Genomic DNA, 23,063 nt, shown 5'->3' with positions numbered 1-23,063 from the left:
AAATTGTAATTCCATTCGTTTAACTGGCCTTCAGAATCGGTCAGGGTAGGGCTGCTACAATGGAACGGAAGAATCTTCCAAACACAAGCAGTACATGACCATGACCTATTTTGGTTTCTTATCTAATTGAATTGATTCGGAGTTACATTTATAGCGCACTGTATGTGGCACTGCAATTTGCATTCACAGCACTCGAAGAATCTGTGATTTCGGGCGATGGTTCTTCTGCAAGCGTAGCACTCCGGGCCAGGATTTGGGTTGATATCCCCAGATGTGGCAATTCTCGTAAGTTGAAAGCTTAAGCCTCGATGGTAGGATAGTATTTCAGTCTAGAGGAAAGGAAGTGTTTTCTCCGTGGCCGAGAACCAAGATGGCTGACACGGTGACCGTGGGCAGTACATATTTTAACATATTATGCTAGTAATACAGTATATATACTGTAAGGTTTTAAGCCATTAACACCGTCGAATTTATACAACCACTAAAATACCGACGCTAATAATACGCCATTAGATATTGGCCTAAAATGTTACAGTATGTAATGAGAGTGGTTCCAAATTAAACCGTTAGTTATTGGCCTAAAATGTTACAGTATGTAATAAGTGTGGTTCCAAATTAAGCCGTCAGTTATTAGCCTAAAATGTTACAGTATGAAATGAGAGTGGTTCCAAATTAAGCCGTTAGTTATTGGCCTAAAATGTTACAGTATGTAATGAGAGTGGTTCCGAATTAAGCCGTTAGTTATTGGCCTAAAATGCTACAGTATGTAATAAGTGTGGTTCCAAATTAAGCTGTTAGTTAATGGCCTAAAATGTTACAGCATGTAATGAGAGTGGTTCCAAATTAAGCCGTTAGTTATTAGCCTAAAATGCTACAGTATGTAATACGTGTGGTTCCAAATTAAGTGGTTAGTTATTGGCCCAAAATGTTACAGTAGGTAATTAGAGTGGTTCCAAATTAAGCCGTTAGTTATTGGCCTAAAATGTTACAGTATGTAATCAGAGTGGTTCCAAATTAAGCCGTTTTTATTAACTGGTTAATCGCGAATGTGGATGTTGCTTTTTAACAAAACAATCGCTGGCATTCAACATCCTGGAAATACGCTTACGTTTAGCCAGAGTTAACTAACTCTGGTTTGGCAAATAATTTTCAACAGAGTGGTGCCATTTGTAATGCTAAGAATTTTTTTTAAAAGTTCCTTACGACTTTATAGAGGACACTCAAAATAATCGAAAAAATTGATTGATTCGTCAATCGAAAAAATCAAAAAATTTCCCTATATTTCATGGAACAAATTTGGACGTTAATTTACGGCTAAAGCAAGGTCCCACTATATTACATGGAACAAATTTAGCCGATAATTTACAGCAAAAACAAGGTCCGGGGATGGTAATCCTATATATAAGCTATATAGATATGTGCCGCCCCAAAGGGTATGGCTTCGTGTCCTATGATTGGATTAGTGGGAGCAGTCTCATTACATACTGTAACATTTTAGGCCAATAACTAACGGCTTAATTTGGAACCACTCTCATTACATACTGTAACATTTTAGGCCAATAACTAATTACATACTGTAACATTTTAGGCCAATAACTAACAGCTTAATTTGCTTGTCGGTAAATTTTAGGCCAGTAAATACAGCACCGACCGTGGTTAGTGGCTTAAAATGTTACAGTATATATACTGTGATAACAACATACTAACCCGTTCAGTCTGAACGCCCGTGACCGAGTTGTCTCGTGGTAATAGTCACACTGTAGAGCTTTGGAGACGTGCGTAGTAATGGTCTGAAAACCGTCGCAGCATATTGTCTGCCAGGTTACATTACTTCTGGAAGTTATGGTATTGATACGCTGGTTTAGTAAAGGTAGCAGAATAGCAAAAATGGTCAGAAATTTCGCGACGTGACCAACCGCCATTATGCATGTACTAACACGCTAAAGCAGGAAGAAGACACTAATTTTTCAGGCGACACTGGTTCATGTTGTCTACTTTCTTTCTATATGAAATTATTTTGATTCTTTCCAGCAACAGAAAAAATGTAGACTTCCAGGCTACATGTGTACACTTGAATGTGGATGGATATTATATTGCCAGGTTTGGGGAATAATCCCAAGAAGTCACATTGAGATTGAGGATGAATTATTATTAATAATAAATTTATTTTGTTCTCCCAAAGCCATGGGGGCAAAACTAGAATTTTGAGAAATTAAAATTGGCTGGTTTATGCTACATGCATGCCAATTAGCTAGCGTGATGAAGTTACATGCTGACTTAGATGAGTTTGCAAGTGTACATGCAGCGTTATTCTCGAGCGAGGGCTAACATAAAGAAAATATAGTATACCACGTGTATATAGTCTAGTGCTTTCTAATCTTCCGTATGATTTACGCAAGTGTTTGCACTGGGTGCTATAACCATGGGCCAAACTCCCTTTCAGTCTTTCTGTTTTAAAAATACGAAAGTTTTCCACATGTTTTTTGAAAATATTCCAGCTGGTCCAATGCATTTTAATTAACAAATAAAGAAGCCTAAGCCGTGTATTACACTGTGATAAAACACGAAGACCATTTGAGAACACGGCGAGGGAAATGTAGAAAACACGAGCCGTATCTCGAGTGTTCTCAAATGTCCGGAGTGTTTTATCACAGTGTAACACACGGCTTAGGCTTCTTTATTTGTTAAATAACAGGTTCATCTAAAATAATTATAATACATTAGATCTAATTTGAGTGACTGTATTGGAAAGTTATTAAGTTTGTTTTGTCCCTATTCCATCCCTCCACAGAGTGTTTATCAAAGATAACAACCTGCGAACACAGCCAAAATTCTTAGTTTTCCTGTCTCGGCTACTGCTCCTATTTAAATTTTGTCACTCTTGCAAAGCTGATAATCCACTTGTTAAGATAAAGCAAGTTGGTACCATGGCAGTGATAACTTCCACCTGTACCAACAAGAGGTGCAACCGGAAGGACACAGTTTGGAAAAGTCAACCAAACATGCCTGGCACTAAGATTCCTGCTGGTAATTTCCTGTTGTGCATGTCGATACTGCTGTCTTGCAGTTCTGCATCAGAGGTCTTGCAGATGTTCCAACACATGGGAGTAGTCTGTTTCTCCCTAGAGACATTCTTCAAGCACCGTGTAAGTTATGAACTTTACAGAGTGGAACTATAATAATTAAATGCAAATAATCTTGTACTGGCTGTTTAATATTGCCAATAGCAGGCCCTTCTGAAATGAAATATCCAAGGAATCATCTGGGAGATTCTTTGCTATTGATTACTGAAAGCTGATCGGGATTTATGTGATTAAATTAGGCAACAAGTTTGATATAGGTTTTCCCCTACAGGAGAAACTGTTTCCAACCATTCATTTGTTCTGGAAGTCCTACCAAGACAAGACGATGGTCAAACTGAAGGGATTATGTCAGGTACAGGTAACATCTGGAGATAGAAGGCATGACAGCATGGGGGATAGTGCAAAATTTGGTGCATACACCATACTGTGTTGCACTTTGCCCCTTATCATCCACTTGTTCAGGTAATGGCATGGTCTTGATATAATTAATGAAGTCTCACTGGGGTAAATTCGGACATGTGCCATGGTCCAAAAATATTCAAGGACACAGAGAATGAAAACTTATGTCAAAACAAAATCTTGCTGACAGGTCGGTGATTAAGAGAAATAAAGACAAAGCACCGACATGGAACAGTTTTAAATTCAGACATGACACTGGAACCACCCGTGGCAGGGCCTTGTTACTTCACCCTTTTTAACAAAATAATGTCTATCAACTTACAGTAAATAACAGTTCCTGTTTGATGTGTTATTCGAACAAAGAAAGGATGTGTTTTGCGGATAATTGCATTCCAAGGAACAAAAGATGTTGACATATTATGCTAGGTATCTCAACAACGGTCCCATATTCACGAATCTCTCGTGATGCAAAGCCAGTTTTTGGCAAAGTCAATTGTAGTAGTCAACCTACATCGTCATGGCTGAAATTGTGGAACGTTTTGAGGAAAAAGCAAGGTTTCAAAGACGAAAGTGAGGCCGAATTGATTCGAGAGAAACTCGAGCAATTCGTGACCAACATTCTAGCAGAGGTGGAAAAGCGGGACAAGCGATTTCAGAGCACTCTTATTAACCCTTTGAATACCAACTACGCATATATATGCGTAATTAATGGTCGTGCCATTTGTACCACTTGTGACGTCATCAATTTAAATGTCATCAGCTATTCTTGATAAGCAGATTGTAGTACTAGGCTAGGCCTTTCCGCAAAATGGTCAGGTTTAGATATCGACGATATTCCGACGTCGCAAATCGAAAAACGTTATCAGTTTTGGTGCAAACAGGGTGGTAAAATGGTCCACTACGCCTAAGATTGATCAAGGTCCATTTCTAGGCTTCGCCCGTAATTAACATCCAACTTTTCACGGTAGCCAGAAAGGACATACAATGCAAAAGGTAGCCAGTGTAAAAGGGCCGAGAAAAACAGAAAGGAAAGGGGCAGCAAATAAAATTGAGAACGGTTAATGGCAAAAAAACACAAATAAACAAACAAAACAAAAGTCCAAATTTTGGCTTATGCGCATGTCCGGAATTGAAATTTTGCTCAATTTTGCACCTATTCCTCGAAAAATCTCTCCTTTTAGTAAAAAGAAGCTTTCAAAGGGTTAAGAGTGGGAGTGTTTACGAAGGAGCGAAGGTTTGCCAGCCAGATAAATTCGACTTCATGATAAGAATTGACTTACTCACCGACAAACCATTATTTCGTCCATGTGACAAAGGCGAAGGCTACGTCAAATTATTCCTTGATGAAGAAGAGTGGGAAGAATTCAGAGATGACGAGGGCTTCTTGAACCCACATATGCTCTCCCATTTCTTCAAGAAACTGGTCAATGCATCTCTTAGTGACGCCGGACTACCTGAAGGACTAGTCATCCAACGAGTAGGGCAACGCGTGTTTAATGAAACATGGTGGCCTGTGTATTCTGATATACTAGGAAATATCGATGGGCAAGAAAGGTCTTCTGGCCTGATGTACTCGGAATCACACGGCCCGGCTACAACACTTACAATCTATTGGCAAGGCGGCAATAGTTACAGAAATCTGGCTATAAGCGTGGATTTGACACTGACTTTGGATTACCAAGAATCCAAGCTACCCGTTGAGTTGACAAAGCTTTCACAAGAAATACAACCAGTTCTTCAGAGGTGTGGATTCCATGTTGTTCCCGCTGGATTTGACAGCTGGCGCATCTCGTTTTCCATGGTAGAAAAAGAAATTCTGGCCTCTTCCCCGGAAGGTTTCAAAACATGCTACCGAGTCCTGAAAGTCGTGAGAGATGAGATATCGAAGATGCTGGGATGGGATTCATCTTTGGTTCCATCTTATATGTTCAAAACCGTCCTTTTTTCTGAGCTGTTCAGAACTGACCGCTATCCCTGGGAAAAAGATTGTCGGGCGCAAAGAATAATTCAAGCTTTAGAGTTGGCTTTGGAAGGAGCGAAGAAGGAAAAGGTTCCGAACTTCTTCATACCAAGACAAAATCTACTAACAGTGGCTGATCACGAGAACAAACTGCGCCAAGGCGTCCTTGAAGACTTGTTAAATCAGATGAAGGGTTTGGAATTGGCGTACACACCAGAGACGCCAGAAAGAGAAAACAACAAATCAGAGTTTTCCAAATGACTGATTTGATGGATTACATGATCTCAGGCATCCGTGCTGGAAAAAACCCTACTGCTGTCTGGAACAAAATGTTTGTGAACGTCCACAACGTTCCTCAGTCTCGCAAGTTTGGCTGGTTTTGGAATCAGCTAACTGACCTCAACACTACAGAGCTTGATGAAGATGCCTACAGAAGGTTGAAACAAATATGGAATGGCTTGGAAGCTTTCTTTGAGAAGTTACTGAATACTCTTGAAGGGGAACTAAACATGTTAGCTCGTAAATTCTATATCAGAACCTGCGAGAAGAAAAAGAAATGCGAGTCTGAGAACAAGGAGCTGTCGGAAGAAAAGGTCGAGCAGATTTCTCTGTGTCAAGTTGCTTTCGGATGGTTAGAAGATCTTGTTGATTGTTATACTGACGAAAACAACTCAACGTTACCAATTATTCACAAGGCAGTGTCTTATGAGTTCATCGCCTCAGGTTTCTTCAAAGACGTTGCTGATGCTACAGAGAGAGAGGGTAGTGACAAAGGGCTTGCTCTCTTAAAACAGCGTCTCGAATTGCTCCTCTCCTTGGTCCCCGAGAATTACATTATAGGCGCTGTTGTTGACTATGTTAGCCAATTAATTTTGCATTCTAAAGAAATAATGAAACGTAAACTCGATTACATCACGATACCTGAGGTAGATGTAGATTGAGCTTAGTGTGAGAATATGGTCAAGGCTCGACTAACTCCGAGAGACTTTCCTGGGGACACTCATAAGAGGACATTTGTTTAGTGTTCTAGTCAAATAGAGCTCTGAAACTACATTTTTAATTTTCCATACCTCTGCTACAGAGGCAATTTCTGTGTCCAAGTGTGTGCCCTTATAAGTGGCTCGACTATATAACATTATTTCGAGAAGTTAGGTTTGGAGTGGAAAATTTTGCATTTAAGTTGCCCTTTGATTTCTGCGGGTAATCTACTGCTGGACCAAATTCAATCATGTTTTTAATATCCGACTAACTGTGTTATCTTCAAAATAGGCCCTAGATACTTACTCTAATACAACAAATATTTGTCACTGTTTACCTTTTGCATCAGGTGATCGCTGCCAATCAATATAGATCGCTTTAATCTTGTTGCTACAAGCCTTGATATAGGGATTTAACTAAACAAGGTCATTTGTTACTAGTTCAGTGTATTAGACGCACAATTATTTTATTTACCTTGGCCAAAAGTCTAGTAGAACTGTAGTTCCTTTTGACCGATTAGTTGCGGTTTCTGACAGAGAAAACAAAGTTTGCTGAGATGGCTGACAATTTGACTCATTGACTGTCTGTTTGCCAATCCTTCAGTTTCGTTTGGCCACATGATCGTAGCTCTGGAGTTGAGTGATCCAACAACTGCTAGAAGACAAATAGGACGCCCTCACTGACTTTGTCTCGAAGTAACCAAGCCATTTTAAACAAGAAAGTGGACCTTCCTAAATTCGGAATATCACTTTGCTTTTCAGTATGTTTAGTTGTATGTTATGCTCTCGTTTGGCATAATCGTCTTAAATATAGCAGTTACTACATGTTGAGAGTCTAATATCGGTTTTATTAACGAGTATTTACTATTAATACCATATCGCGAACGAGCGAGTCTTCGAGCTTAGTTTAATCATTTTCTTTTGCTCAAACAGCCTCCGAAATAGTAAGAGTTTACTCTCAACTTTATCGCATTTATTCTTGGATTCTTCAATAAAACGGGCAATGTCAAGCACTATCATCTTTAGAAACTAGAGAAAAAAAAGTTCGCCAAAGCCGCCATTTCTTTCACGAATGCTCACGTCAACGCTGGAGTCAGCTAAAATATAACGAGTAACCCGATTGGTCTTGGACATTTAAAAAGAGATATATGATTGGATAATACAAGCCGGGAAGTGATATCGTATCATTTCCCAGGAAATGATATCGTAGGTGCTTACCATTTAGCAAAAAAATCCGGAAATTTCGGTTGAAAGTCAAATGGAACAGTAATTTACTGAAAATCCGCTCGGAAATTGTAGGCTACCTCCAGAGGTAGTCCTCTTTTTCCGTTTGGAACGGAACGGCGGAAATTTCCTTACCATTTGGTAAATTTTCCAGTTTCCAGTCTCTCATCAGCCGAAAACAATTACGAGAAATCGAATTGCAAATGGTAAGCGCCATCTCGTTCGGTTGGTTTGCTGATTTTGGAAAAACCCTTACCATTATACAACGGTCATCCCAACCGGTTTATTCTGACAAATGGTAAGCACCCCGTACCACTTCCATGGCGGTATGAATTTTATCCATGGCTTTACCACACTGAATTCCACGCTAGCCATGAAATAAAAAGTGGTAATCACTGGTAATTTGTAAAAGGAAACTGGCTTAAGGTGGTATGGTACCCTAAAATATGGCGATTTTCATGAAAAATTCAATTTCTTGGAAATACAAGACTTAAGACCCTTGCGGACTTGTCAAAAACATTTTGAAACGATCTTGCCGAATTTCCTTCCAGATGAGTGTGAAATTTAAGGAAAGTACACAGTGGTATAAGTTTTTTCACGTGGCAACGGCCATAGCAACGACTGTTTACTATAAGAACGTGACCAAAAATATAGATTATTTTTAACTTACATGAACAAAACTATTTAGAAAAAACTTTTAAGACATGCACAACTCGATTGGTATAATTATTTGTGAAAAGCTTTGCCTCAAATTGCCATCACAGGCTCATTCATTTCCCTTATGACAAGGAATATTTCCCACAACTGCGGTAACTTTTTACAAAATAGAACAACCATTGTACCCCCTCCCCCGAGATCCAATCTGCACCCCCCCCCCCCACTATTTGTGGCTCGTTAAATGCTTAATACTTCGTGTAAAAAACTTAAAGTGCATTTTTCTCAAAAGTTTACTTTTGTACCGACTGACTTCGCGCCAACATTTCTACTTTGCAAGGTTTTTAAGTAGAATTTCTGAAACTTGGGCTCATCAAAGACCAATAGTGTCGTGATGTTATAAACCAAAAAAATCGTAACATTTTAAGGTCTGTCACGTGACATAAGATGATTTGTCCACTGGGTGTGGTAAAAAATAAGGTTATTTCCAAATAAAGCTGTAAAAAGCACTGAAAATAAGAGTTAAGTGTCAAAACTTAGGTTCATATCACAGAACAAAACAGAAACTTACATGATATGCTTATTTGACAGTCAATTCTTGTTTCGTAAAAGAGCAGGAAGTGTTGGCGTCAATACTAGAAAACACTACTTCAAAAGGCTGTGGCTGGTTTCCATAGGAACCATTTTGAGTAAAACTCTAGAAATTTAATTTCTCTTCTTGAGTGCAATAGCACACAATTGATCTTTCTTCACCATATTTAAACAAACTTTTTGGTCCATATTGAGGGTACCATACCACCTTAATCAACATCTCACCAAATAAAACGACTGCAATCGATGTGCTTTCCACAAGCTAAGAAATCAACTCAAAATCGAGGTTTCGTGAAGCCATTTGACTGACAGAACGAAAAATTAAATAAGACTTCTATCAAGACACTTGAGTCCTTGCTTGATTGACCATCAGCAAATAATTGGATGTTCCTGTTTACGTCTTGTAGAGGAGTGTTTTGTTTGAAACTGAAGAGATCGAACATCATTTTTGTCAATTTTTAAGAAAATACCACGATACATTTTTCGCTACTAGTTTGTAATTATTGGCAATAATGACAATAAAGTTGGCAGTTACTTGTGATAAGACATTGTTCGTGGCTAGTCTTACGCAGCTCGTTTCGTCCCGGCCAAGGGACTCTTCAAAGACCTTTCTGCTTGGCAAACTCGTTGGGCATCGCGCCCAGAGTTTCGTTCGCTAACTAATGATGACAGCAATCTCGCATTATATCGCATGTTGATTACTGACCGCACAAATTCACGAGTGAAAATTGACAATAAAGTAGACAGTTACTTGTGATGATGTGGCTAGTCTTACGCAGCTCGTTTCGTCACGGTCATTATTAATAAGAACAGTTGTACATTGATTTGAACAAATCAAACAAGTCGATCGTTCAGGGATTGACTTGGACGCGCCCAGTTAGGAAGAGTTATAATAAAGGACGTGCAAATTATGCTCTGAAGCAAAGTAACATTTTGAAATTGCCATTGAAACGTTTCGTAGCACTGAAGTTGATGACCCCAAAGCTTCAAGGCTTCTCTCATCATTCTTTTTCTATTATTTCACGACTTAGAACAACACCACAAATAAATCCAAAGTCTAGTCATTATGAAGTGGAACCAAAATATGTTAAATGCCATGTACTGCATAAGGTCGAATTGTGTTCTCTTTCCGAAAATGCAACATTATATTTCTTAGATATAAAACGATGTTATATTATTCTTGATTTAAGGTAATTTTATGATTAAAGGATAATCATAATAAAGTAAACGGCTAGCTCAGTTGGCAAAGAGTGTTGTTTTCACATTTGTTTCAATGTCTGTGTGTTGTATCAATATCAGTGATTACTTTTTAAAAATCATTGTTATACCCATGTGGTCCCATGTTAATGTGTTTGCTCCAAGGCAAATTTGGCGCCGAGAAGTCTTGCGGTAAGATTGCTAAAGTTACAACAGCTAAGAGTTAATTACTTAGACCAATGTTACACATCAGTTAAGAGCTACTTATATAGACGAACGTTACACAACAACTGAGAGTTACTGCTTGGTTCTGTTTGTCACTCTGCATCCGCTTCGTACGGCTCAGTGTGCAAAAACCTTCTTAAGAGCCCAACTATCTAGCTTCTAGTTTAGGGAATGCTGCGCCCATCAATCCAGGAGGAGGAGGTAGATTTTCGCGCGGAGTAGGGCCTTCTTGTTTAGACCCTTGTCTTATTTCAGACTACTGTGCAAAATAGTGTGCAGAAAATATGATCACGTTTGTATACCGTCGTCAGAATTTCAGACTTGTAAAATTAAATCAGTAATGGTGTATGAACATATTGATCGGGAAAACACGCAGTTCCTGTTAGATGTGTTTTGCGGGTGATCATGTACCCCAAAGAACAAAAGAAGTTGCAATATTATGTTAGTTATTTCAACACTGCATGATATCCAGTGATGCAAAACCACTTTTGGCAAAGTCTATTGAAGAAGTCAAACTGCATCGTCATGTCAGAAAAGTTGGAACGTTTTGAGAATAAAAGCATGGTTTGCAGATCAAAGGGACGCCAACTTGATTCGTTTGATTTGATCACGTTTGTATACCATATTTCACACTTCTAGAATGAAATTAATACAAGTGTCTCAATGTATTTACGGGAAAAATCTATCAACTTACAATAAGTAACAGTTCCTGTTGTGTTGTTCGAACAAAGAAAGGATGCGTTTTGCGGATAATTGCATTCCAAGGAACAAAAGATGTTGACATTTTATGCTAGGTATCTCAACAACGGACCAATATTCACGAATCTCTCGTGATGCAAAGCCAGTTTTGGGCAAAGTCAGTTGTAATGGTCAACCTACATCGTCATGGCTGAAATTGTGGAACGTTTTGAAGAAAAAGCAAGGTTTAAAGACGAAAGTGAAGCCGAATTGATTCGAGAGAAACTCGAGCAATTCGTGACCAACATTCTAGCGGAGGTGGAAAAGCGGGACAAGCGATTTCGGAGCACTCTTATTAAGAGCGGAAGTGTTTACGAAGGAGCGAAGGTTGGCCAGCCAGATGAATTCGACTTCATGATAAGAATTGACTCACTCACCGACAAACCATTATTTCGTCCATGCGACAAAGGCGAAGGCTACGTCAAACTATTCCTTGCTGAAGAAGAGTGGGAAGAATTCAAAGATGACGAGGGCTTCTTCAACCCACATATGCTCTCCCGTTTCTTCAAGAAGTTGGTCAATGCCTCTCTTAATGACGCCGAACTACCTGAAGGACTGGCCTTTCAGCGGGTACGAGAAGAAATGTATGGAACATGGTGGCCTGTCTATTCTGAGCTACTAGGAAATGCCGGTGGGCAAGAAGGTTCATCTGTGATGTACTCGGAATCACACGACCCGGCTACAACACTTACAATCTATTGGCAAGGCGGCAATAGTTACAGAAATCTGGCTGTAAGCGTGGATTTGACACTGACTTTGGATTACCAAGAATCCAAGCTACCCGTTGAGTTGACAAAGCTCTCGCAAAAAGTAAATCCAATTCTTCAGAAGTGTGGATTCCACGTTGTTCCCGCTGGATTCGATAGCTGGCGTATCTCGTTTTCCATGACAGAAAAAGAAATTCTGGCCTCTTCTCCAGACGGTTTCAAAACATGCTACCGAGTTCTGAAAGTCATGAGAGATGAGATATCGGAGAGTGTGGGATGGGATTCATCCTTGATTCCATCATACATGTTGAAGACCGTCCTTCTTTCTGAGCTATTCCAAACGAACCGCGATCTCTGGGACGGAGAAGTTCAGTGGCAAAGGATATTTCAAGCTTTAGAGCTGGCATTGCAAGGCGTGAAGACGGAGAAAATCTCGAGCTTCTTCATAGCGAGACAAAATCTACTAACAGAGGCTGATCACGAGAACAAACTGCGCCAATGTGTCCTGGAAGACATGTTAAATCAGATGAAGGGTTTGGAATCGGCCCACACACCAGAGGACGCCAGAGAGAGGAAACAACAGATCAGAGTCTTACAAATGACTGATTTGACGGATTACATAATCTCAGGCCTCCTTGCTGGAAGAAACCAGCCGACTGCTCTCTGGAATAAAGTTTTTGAGAACATTGGTAACGTTCCTTTTGGTAGAGGTGACGAAGCAAGGTTTATGAGTGACCTCACTGACCTCAACACTACAGAGCTTGATGAAGATGCCTACAGATGGTTGATCCAAATGTGGAATGCGCTGGAAGCTTTCTTCAAGAAGTTACTGAATACTCTTGAAGGTGAGCTAAACATGTTAGCTCATAAATTCTACATCAGAACCTGCGAGAAGAAAAAGAAATTCGAGTCTGAGAATAAAAAGCTGTCGGAAGAAGAAGTTGAACAGATATCTCCTCGTCATTTTGTTTTCGACTGGTTTGATGAGTATGTATATTTTTATACTGAAGAAGAAAGCTCAACCGTGCCAAATATTCGCAAAGCAGTTCCTCACGAGTTCACCCCGTCAGGTTTCCTTCAAGGCATTGCTGATGTTACAGGGAAACAAGGCAGCGACAAGGGGCGTGCTCTTTTAAAAGAGCGTCTCAAATCGTTAATCTCCCTGGTCCCCGATGATTACATCATGGCTGCTGCAGTTGATTATGTTAGCCAATTAATTTTGCATTCTAAAGAAGTAATGAAACAAAAACTCGATTACATCACGTTACCCGAGTTAGATTTGGATTGAGCTCAGTGTGAGAAGACATTGAAAGCTCCGCTAACGGCGGGAGACACGTTCCGTAAGTGGACACTCATAAGAGGACACTTACAAGTGGACAACCCTTCTATGTAGACACTTTCTGTATCCAAGTGTGTGCCCTTTTCAAGGGGATAGAAGTTTTACATTACATCATTTCGAGTAGTTGAGGTTACAACAAAAACAATAACGCGTTAGGGGTTACGCGTGGAAAATTTCCATGTAAATCGACCTTTTTTGTCTGCGGGTAATTCATGGCCGCAAAAATCATTTATCATGTTTTTTAATTTTAAGCGTGCTCAACTTTCAGAAAAAAAGGCCAAGGATACTTATTCTAATGCGACAAATTTTAGTTACTGTTGACCTGTTACATCAGGTAAACTCTGCCAATCAACATATAGATCACTTCCGTTGCTACATGCCTTGACATAATGTTCTAATTAAAGCAAGGCCATTGTTATTAGTTCAGTATGTTAGACCTATCATTATTTTATTTCTCTTGGCCAAACGTCTAGTGGAACTGTCGATCTTCTTAACCGAGTTGTTAAGTTTCTGACAGGTAAACAAAGTCATCTTAGTTGGTTGAAAATTTGTCCCATTAGTTGCATGTTTGTCTTTAACTCATCCTCATTACACCTAGTGTTGCGTGACTTCCAGCCAAATCCAGTCTTGTCACACAAGCAAATGTCACAGAAGCAAATTCAACCTCATTACTTCAAATTTTAATTTCTCCCTACTGAATCTTTTATATATTATAATTTTCATGTTTTCACGTTGGTTTTAAGAAGTACGTTGGCTGTATGACGATGAGCGATTAACATATATAACCTATACATGTATGTGTGTAAAGACATTTGTATTACAGTAAAAATACTTCCACTTGCAAAAAAATTAAAGTCAATTTTTTTTGTACAAAAGTAAAAAATCCTTTGTTATAATATGTCCGTACATTCATTTTTTTTCAATATTCTTGTAACATTTTGTTTGTCTCACTGACAAAGTACTAATTTTACATTCATTGACATCCTACTATTTACAGTGACTAAATGAGCCAACTAGTTTTACCTACATGTACAATATTAATTTTTGTCACTCGTAAGATATATAACTAGCATTATGTCCTCTGTCCCATTTTTCCATAAATCTCTAAAATATTGACAATAATAAACTGATATAATCATTATCACCCATTTTTAATGGGAATCATGAGAAATTTGCTTGATCAACAAGGACAGTGTTGCTGAAAAAAAAAAAAAATAGTTTGATTTAATTATAATGGTTTTCCAAATTGGCTTTTCATTAACACCATCATGTAAACAGATGTCTCCATTTCCTTGCTTTGCAGAAAAGAAGGAAAGCAACAGAAATGGGAGATGTCTCCATGTGGGCTAGTTTAAACATTATACATTTGTGGAAATAAGTATTACTCCATCCAAAGATCATCAACTTGTCTTCAAGCTCATGGGACAATGTGGAAAAAGATAGACATTGGTAATCCAGTAAGACAGTGTTCCTGTAGGGGAAATGATAGAAAAGTTGAAGAATATACAAGGCATAGAATAATTTTCTTATTAACTTTCTCGCAGATCTAACTGTTATTTCCAGCTTTGAACAATAACAGAAATTGTCTGAATGCTTTTGAACATTACAGTTTATAAAATAACTGAGCTATTACGCACGCTCTCATTCGTTGATAGGTGTGTTTAGATGAGAGAATGTAAACACGGTTGTGACATTATAGATTCATGCATATTTTTGAGAATTATTTCATAAAAGCAATAGAGCACTTTTTCCGTGTTTACTTAGCCTCATCTAAACACTCAGGGGGCCGAGAGAATTCTCAAAAGTTATGCAAACCCTAGGCTACAGTACGTCTCGGGTTTGCATAACTGTCTTGAATTCTCTCAACCTTCCTTGAGTTTAGATGAGGCTATGTAAATGCTGAAAGAGTTCTCTACTGCTTAAATGTTGTTATTGATCCTTATGTAAAGAAATAAAGTCATCAAGGAAATAACACTAGTTATGCAAAATGTATTTATTAGCTATATGTACATGGATGCTATTCTGACATTTAATGAAATATTTAGGTCACTTCCGCATTGCCTTTGGCCTCTGTGTCAAAACAAGTCTTTGTATGAAACCATTCGACATATGGTAAAGTGTTCCACCTATATGTTCATTTTCATGCAAATCAAACTGATTTTCACATGAAAGGTTTTGCACAAAAAGACTCATTTTGAAACAGAAGCACGAGGTAACTCTCAATGGCTTATTGATGTGGCATTTGCAATGACCAACAACAAACCATTGAAGCCCATGCATTTATTGGTCAGGAAATGCCCTTAAGAAACTTTATTGCCCAGACACTCACATGTACTGATAAAAGGTTAGAAAAAACAAGCTTAAATAACAAAGGCATAATAGTACCTACATTTCCTCATCCACCAATCAAAATCATGGGACGATTCTTTTGTTTAGCAATGTTGAACATTCCTGTGCAAGAAAATCATGTGTAATATTGTTATAACTGTATGACTGTTCTTTATAGGCTATCAAACAAGGTGCCTCCAAGCATTGATAAGTTATAGTCTGTATTAAACGAACACTGGGTTATTGACCATGCAAGCATCATGTCAAGATGGCAGACCATTGGCTCATTTTTTTTTTTGCACATGACAAAAAAGAACAAGACCAATATTCAGCTATCTTGATTTAAAAAGCTTGAATGAGAGAGAATTGGTTAAAGGCATATGACAGAAAGGATATTTTCTGGAAACTTTTACACATTCTAGAGTCTGAATTCCACTTGAATACTTCACATATCTATCCTCAGATACTCTCGAATCCTCCAGATGACTGCAGTACTGTATATCGCGTTTTGCATGCACAGAGTATACTCTGATATTTTCGCTTTGGCATGGCAGCTGTAAAAACAGGTTTAAGTTATACCTGCATGCTGTTTCTTCTTCCTCCCCACCGCAGCACCTATGATTTCTAAAAGCTCGTCCTCACTGGTTCCTGCTCTCAGAGAATCTCGTAATGATACTTCAGAATTACCAAACAGACACACCTGTATTAAAGCAAATGAAAAATTGAATCATGATGAAAATGCTAGTGAAATATAGGCAGAACGTTTGTTGGTCAACAACAGCATAAACATGCTTTAAGTCCAAAACATTTGACAAACAGAGCTATCTCTACTGTCTCCATATCTGTGCAAAGTGTGCAGAGCCCAAATAGCTATAGCACCACATAAATACATGCCTACAGGTAATACAATTGGGCCAAAGATTCTAGGCATGAACCATAAACTGCTGATAACAAGTGCTATTTAGTATATAGCCACTGAGAATTTCAGTCTCTTCTCATATTATGTAGACTGTGTACTGCATATGAGAACATGCCTCCAAACAGTTTTGTGTTCATTATACAAGAGTAATTAAGAAGTCCATTATAAGCTGTCTACTGACTTTAAAAAATGCACTTAATTTGCAGATTCAGGGTCATGAAAATATCAGAGAATTATGCATTTCACCAGTAAACCGCTTGAAGTATGATTGGGTTTTGGGTGACAGACTCACTCAGGTTGCCCAAACAATCATAGTGTAATGGACTGTGGAAAGAATGAGAGGCTCAAGGCTTCATCTCTGAAAAAAAGTGGAATCTCTTTTCAACTTGCATTGATCCCCATTATACTCACTTATGATGCATCGGCTCGTAATGAGCTCAAACTGACAAAAAAAAGGACTGTCTCCCAAACTAGCACCTAAATAAATGTTGGTTCAAGTAAGTTATAGATGCCAGGCCTTACATGTATGTCTAGTCAGAACCTTACAAATTAACATTATGTGACCTAAGTGTTAAATGAAGGAAGAAGAAAAGTTCAAAATTGATACCTTTAAGTTGCCATCTGCTGTGATGCGAAGCCTGTTACAGCTTCCACAAAAGTGTTCACTCATAGATGTGATAAAACCAACTTGACCTGTAAAACCTGGAACCTTGTATGCCTGGTGCAAGAACAGGTTAAAAAGGAGGCAGTGAAAATGATAGCCTGACTCAATGACTGACTGTAAATTACATTTATCTATTGTTAGTATTTTCGTTGTTGTATGGGGAAATTGGAGTTTCATTTCAAGGGAAGTGAATCTGATCAGTTTAGAAGTCAAAACAGAGGACCAGTCAAATACTTAATGAGTCATTGCCAGTTGGACAACTCAGTATATCCCAACTCTTCGCCATTCAAAAACACGGGAGCCAGTTAGAAGAGACAAAAATTTTCTCTGAGCTAAATTAAGCACTCCAGTTAGCTTCACCAATTAGTCTAGAAGATATTATAGTGCAGTGCCATTATAGTGCAATAATTATTAGCTCTGAAAAAAAATTCTTCAAGCGTAATATAATGTGATATGTTAGTAACATTTAACATGACTCAAATTCCTGATAATTTGTCATTCAGACCTGACTGGGGTTTGGATTTGAGTTACAAGTTCTTTGCTATGCTAAATCTAAGTTGACTCTTGTTATAATTCTCAACATCTGTCTGCGTGACAATGTTGACAATAAGTCTTGCTCTTGCCAATAACAAGGAATGTACACAGACAGGACATATAGGGCAAATAACATTAAAATTCAACAGCAAAGTTTGGTTTGTTGTTTCATGAAGAAGTAACAGGTACCTTTGAAGTATCATTAGGCTGGTCTGACATCCTCTCTACATCGGGCCATCTTGCAGAGATACTTTCTAGCAATTCAGTGTATGGAACAAATTTGTTGAAGTTCCATTTGTTCCCTAATCAGAGAAAGAAATTACAAAAGTAGATGGGCAGGAAATTCAAATTTACTTGTCTTTGGCTTATTTTAATTAATAACCTTCAGATAAAATCAACCCCTTTGAAGGAACATTTCAATCAACAAGTGTACATGTAATAACAATTCTGCACAATATTATAGACTTTTAATTAAGTTTACCAAATAACTGAAAATGAATGCCCTGAATACACATGCCATTAATAAAGTTTAATATTTGTTTTGCCTGATAGAAAATGTTTAATAATCAGTGTCTGGGGTTAACATTATGCTACTTACATTATAACTGACATTTATATTTTTCTTGTAACACAAATATTGAGCTCAAATTTGGCATGTGGCCTTCAATGTAGTTAAAATGACATTGCTATAAGTTTTTTTTTCACTGTTTCACACCTCGTTTGCAAGAAAATATAATTAGGGTAAAAAAATTTAGTTGGCACCATTTGTTAAATAGCTGAAAAAAGAAACTAGTAAGTTCTTTGTTTTCATATATACATGTACTGTATGTACAGATTGCACTCAATCCAACTGAGCATTAAGAACCATGATTCTTATTTTATGTAGTGTATGTGTATGTATGAAAAGGTGTTCTACAGAGAACATGGTAACCATAATATGATAACTCTTTACTCTACTAAACTTCCACTAAGATATTTTCCTAACTTACCATCAAACGGCATGTATTCTATAAACCGCACATCTACAGCCTGGTCACACAACATATGTGGTTTTTAAAAGCAAAAATTATTATAAGTAGTGGGGAAAATTTGGCAATAACTGAGATTCAAAGAGATGCCAAGACCTTTACTGTACATTCAGATTTCAGGCCATACTTTGATCTTGAATACTTTGCTAGATTAAACAGATTGACCTGTCAAACAGACAAATGGTTTGTGGGAGTGGTATGGATGTTTTTGAATATAACATAAACAAGATGAGTATGGGGATTGTTGGTTTTTAACATTGGTAAGATTCAACAACATTAACAAAAATAATTATCCTTGGACTTGTCTTGTTTATGTTATGTTGTAATGATTAAAAGCCTTCACAAGTGCAAAAGTTTGTATTACAAGCTTATTATACCTCATACCCACTCATTCTGCCTGACAATCTTTTCAATGCTACATGTAATGGACACTTTCTTAATGTGAAACTGACCTTATCTTCAGTCATTGCCACAAAGTTACAGACCTCGTCTTCATTCAAGCCTCTCATTACAACACAATTCACCTAGCACAACAAGAAAAACCTGTCATATTGAAACTGTCATAGTGAAAGTGATACTTCTCATCATGAATTGAATCTCTTTAAGTTTCATACCTTAACTGGGTTATAACCAAGTTCTAAAGCACAGTCAATAGACTCCATTACTTTATGCCAACCTAAAAACAATATTGAAAAAGAAGTGTGACTGTCTTTTTAAGTGTAGTCTTTCTTTAAATTCTCAACTTGCTGTCCTACATTATGTAATAATTATAGGCAGTTAGAATTAATATGTGTAGTATCATTTTGCCATGTGTAATCCATTGTCACAACCAGAAAGGAGATGAATACTTAAAAAAAAAAGTTATGTAACATTACGCACCTTTTCTTCTTGTTATAAACTCAAATTTCTGGGGTACTAATGTATCAAGACTAATATTCAGTAAATTGAGTCCTGCATCTCTAAGGCGTGGTAATTTTCTTGCCAAAGTGACGCCATTTGTTGTCATGGCCAATGTTTCAAGACCCTCTATCCTACCCAGTTCCTCTGTTGACAAAAAAAATATGGACACAGAATTTTTAATTAATTAATAGAAAGTTACAGTTATTATCAAATCAATAATGCACATGACTGTATGCATGCATATGCCCTTGACAGCTTACAGACATGGTCCATGGATAAACTTGCAAAAAAGAAAGAGACAGCAAGACTAGTACATTTTAAAAAAGCAATGGTCAAATGCTCACTCAAGGCTACATGTAGTTTCCAGTTATACTGGTCACTCATTAAACAGCCAGAACAAATCTTGCATACATGTATGGACACAGTAAATTTTAAATTCCAATCTGACTAGTCCTGAAAGTAGATATAACACACATGCAAGCCTGGGCTAAAACTTACATATCCAGGTCATTTAAAGGAGACTTTGCAGAAATGCTTCACTACATTCCAGCTGTGTATGGACATGCAATTTATTGTTTCCTACATGCTTGATAAATGTTGCTATGAGGTCTTTTCTCCTCCCCTACGGGGTGGAGGAGGGATAAAAAGGACGGGGGTGCTTGTCATGCTAGACTATGAGTAGTCCCTCTTTTACTTAGTCAGTCGAGTGAGATGCAAAAGAAAACTGCGGCCCTTTGCTTCTTGTGGGTTTCTTTCGTGTCTTGCTCAACGGACCAGCCATCATACCTTTTAGGGGTTAAAAAATTGGGTTTGGTACCTCTTGGACTGTTCAGCCTCAAAAGCTCCACAAAAGGAGCTTTCGAGGTACCTTCTAGGGTATTAAGCTGAAAAAAATATAACAAGTGATAATGTGTTGTTTTAGAAAATTTTGGTACCACTTAGGGGTGAAAAAAATTTCAAAAAAACTCAACACCTCTGACGTCTCTCTATAGCTACATGGTCAGTTTGATGGTGCCCAGAGGTTGCCAAGGATATACCACTCTCAGGAGGAAGACGAGATGATAGACATAAAATATACTTTTCAAAACAACAAAATAATAAATATCTTACCACAAAGCTCTACAATGTCTTTTCGCACCAATGGTTCACCTCCAGTGAGTCTGATTTTCTTAACACCCTCCTTGACAAACAGTCTTGCCAACGTTATAATTTCTTGTGTATTTAACAGCTCTGTATTTGGTGTCAACTCAACACCTTCCTCTGGCATACAATATTGACCTGCAAGCCACATGACACCAATTAAATTTTTAAGCACATAATAAAGAATTATATATTATTCATGCCAAGATCAGTGAAACCTTTATCTTTCTAGGAGAAAAAGTTAACACTGCGAGTCTTTTTTTTGAGCAAAGGATAAGGATGCTGTTCAAAGGACTCCCTGATTGCTATGCATTTCCTTTTTCCTCCTGTTTTTTCCTTTTATTACTTTTTCTTTGCTTATTTGCTTATTTGCTTTTTATTTACTTTGGGCTGAAGAAAGCTACTCTAGAGCAAAGTGTGCATAGTCCAACCCAAGGAAAAGAACAAAAGGAAGGAAGGGAACCAACTGGGACTAAAGTCAAGTCTTGAAATAGCAATTACCTGTTTTATGGTTTACATTATTTTTGCTTTTAAAAACTGTTAACTAATATAGATGTACCTACATCTTAAGTTGCAACGTTCTGTTAGTGATATCCTAAGATAAGTGTGATGTCTTCCAAATTTATCAGTCAGAAAATCTGAAAATGGTCTCAGCTCTTCTTCTTTGAAATATTTTCTGGTTCTTGAGGGATGAACCTGTGAAGAAATGATTCAATCATTTAGTACTCAATTGATTCTGATTCGCTGTTACAAGACAGAAACACGACAAAACAGTCCATCAAAGGCAACACAACATTTACTCAAATGTGTCTTTTTCTTCATGACACAACCCATGATGATCTTCACTGGTGTCCAATCTCCTAGCATTAGCTATCAGCAGGCTTGGTGTTATACCAAATGAGACAACTGGCCTAAGGAAAGTACATGCTTCGTGCATACAAGTAGACAGTGTAGATGTCATGCGCGTAATTGGAGAGTTTAATATTTCATTTGTGTGCACTGCATTTTTGGGCAGTTGCCCCTGAATGGGTTACATTTCTCAAGCATCTTGGGCAAAACAAACTAAACTGTTTAATTACTTAAAATTATTATTATTATTATTAAAATTATTATTATTATTATTATTAAAATATTTTAAGATTATAGAGATAGTATTAAACAGGATTTTATATCACCTAATTCTGTCTTTAATCATGCTCGTAATTGAACACATCTGTAGGAAATTCCTATTATTATATGGCAAGCTCTGTGATTGGGCAAGATGAACCAAACCCTGCATTGTGATTGGTTTACCCGAGCATGCAAGATGGTGCTATCTTGCCCACTCTGGACTACCCTCCGTGTCCCACAATGAAAGATTCCCGAAACGTCTTATAAATAATTGATTTTTCGACAAGCTTGTTTGGTCAAGATGACTTTATATTGACCTCATTCTTTTTTTGTGAGTTTATTTATGGTCTGGACTCCATCTCTATCTTGATCTATACACACACACACAAAAAAACTTGGTCACTATCCAGCTAGCTTGACCTCATGATTGATCAATAACCCATATGTCCTAAGTCAGACAAGAAATCAAGGGAGAGGTGGCTAGGGAAGGGGAGGGGCATATATGTCAACCCTAGAAGATTATAATTATCTATTTTCCCTGAAGGAACTCCTTAAAGAAGAAATGTCATGTTTATATATTTTTGTTTGTATGTGATTATTTTTTTTTTCCTCTCAGTGTCATTTACTATAATTTTCATACACATTTCCCTTTGCAGCCGGGAGAAGCCTTGGTAACGGCGAAGGGGATTAACTTACGTACAATGTTTCGTAAATGAACATTAAAAGTGTGTAAAAATCCCAGTTATCTCTTTCAGACATTGAAGAAAATTAATCGAGTTTTCGAAGAATAAGTAGCAAATATCTATCTATTGTTTAAGCCAAAGATAATGTAACTGATGGAATGCACAATGACCAGAATAACGTATCGATCAAGGTACATAATCGAGCTCAATTGTACAATTCTACAAGCTTACATAGCTAGAACTAAACATCGTGTACCTTGGCAGAATTATATTTCACAAAAATTCCTTGCAGCTTATCTTATTTGTCTAAATTTGGGTGCTATATAAAGATAAAGATGTTATATAAAGATATTTCCCTGACGTTTCATAAATTGCACAATCTCAGTAAAGAAAATTCGACTGCATGCTCTCGGCCAGCGCTGAGGACTGTTTACACGTTGAGCTGTACTTACGTTTTTGACTCTGTCATCCTCCACTGGTCTTGTGTGTTGTCGTTGAAAGAAATCACGTGCAATTTTGCAAAATTTCAACCGTGTATTGCTGGAAATAGGAGGGCACAGACACCGAATGGTGCACTTGATGACCCCAGGGCCGGCCATGTTGGAAGTGTTCTCCGTCCCGTCCCCTCGATCGAATGTAACGCCTCGGAAGGCCTGGGCACTA

General features: G+C 37.8%; 2 protein-coding genes and 1 pseudogene across 2 annotated transcripts; 2 read left to right on the top strand and 1 right to left on the bottom strand.

Annotated features, from left to right (window-relative positions):
- Positions 1–1,864: 1,864 nt before the first annotated feature.
- On the top strand, positions 1,865–7,351 carry LOC145469828 (uncharacterized; annotated as a pseudogene).
- Positions 7,352–10,058: 2,707 nt separating this feature from the next.
- Positions 10,059–13,780, top strand: LOC145469740 (cyclic GMP-AMP synthase-like receptor). The gene has a single exon (XM_081453524.1). It carries the CDS (start codon positions 11,196–11,198, stop codon positions 13,041–13,043), a length of 1,848 nt encoding a protein of 615 aa, XP_081309650.1. The 5' UTR covers positions 10,059–11,195; the 3' UTR covers positions 13,044–13,780.
- LOC145469767 (molybdenum cofactor biosynthesis protein 1-like) lies at positions 13,753–23,055 on the bottom strand. The gene is made up of 12 exons (XM_081453569.1): positions 22,853–23,055; positions 21,171–21,303; positions 20,578–20,745; positions 19,447–19,611; positions 19,182–19,243; positions 19,020–19,091; positions 18,529–18,568; positions 17,729–17,841; positions 16,949–17,059; positions 16,002–16,122; positions 15,480–15,545; positions 13,753–14,565 (listed from the first exon to the last, which is right to left on the bottom strand). The coding sequence occupies exons 1-11, from the start codon at positions 22,997–22,999 to the stop codon at positions 15,490–15,492; spliced, it is 1,188 nt and encodes a 395-aa protein (XP_081309695.1). The 5' UTR covers positions 23,000–23,055; the 3' UTR covers positions 13,753–14,565; positions 15,480–15,489.
- Between the last annotated feature and the right edge of the window lie 8 nt (positions 23,056–23,063).

The sequence above is a fragment of the Orbicella franksi genome, chromosome 15 (genome assembly GCF_964199315.1).
Source record: "Orbicella franksi chromosome 15, jaOrbFran1.1, whole genome shotgun sequence".
Classification (NCBI taxonomy): Eukaryota; Metazoa; Cnidaria; class Anthozoa; order Scleractinia; family Merulinidae; genus Orbicella; species Orbicella franksi.
Note: the sequence above shows the minus strand (reverse complement) of the source record. Positions and strands in the feature narration are given on the sequence as shown.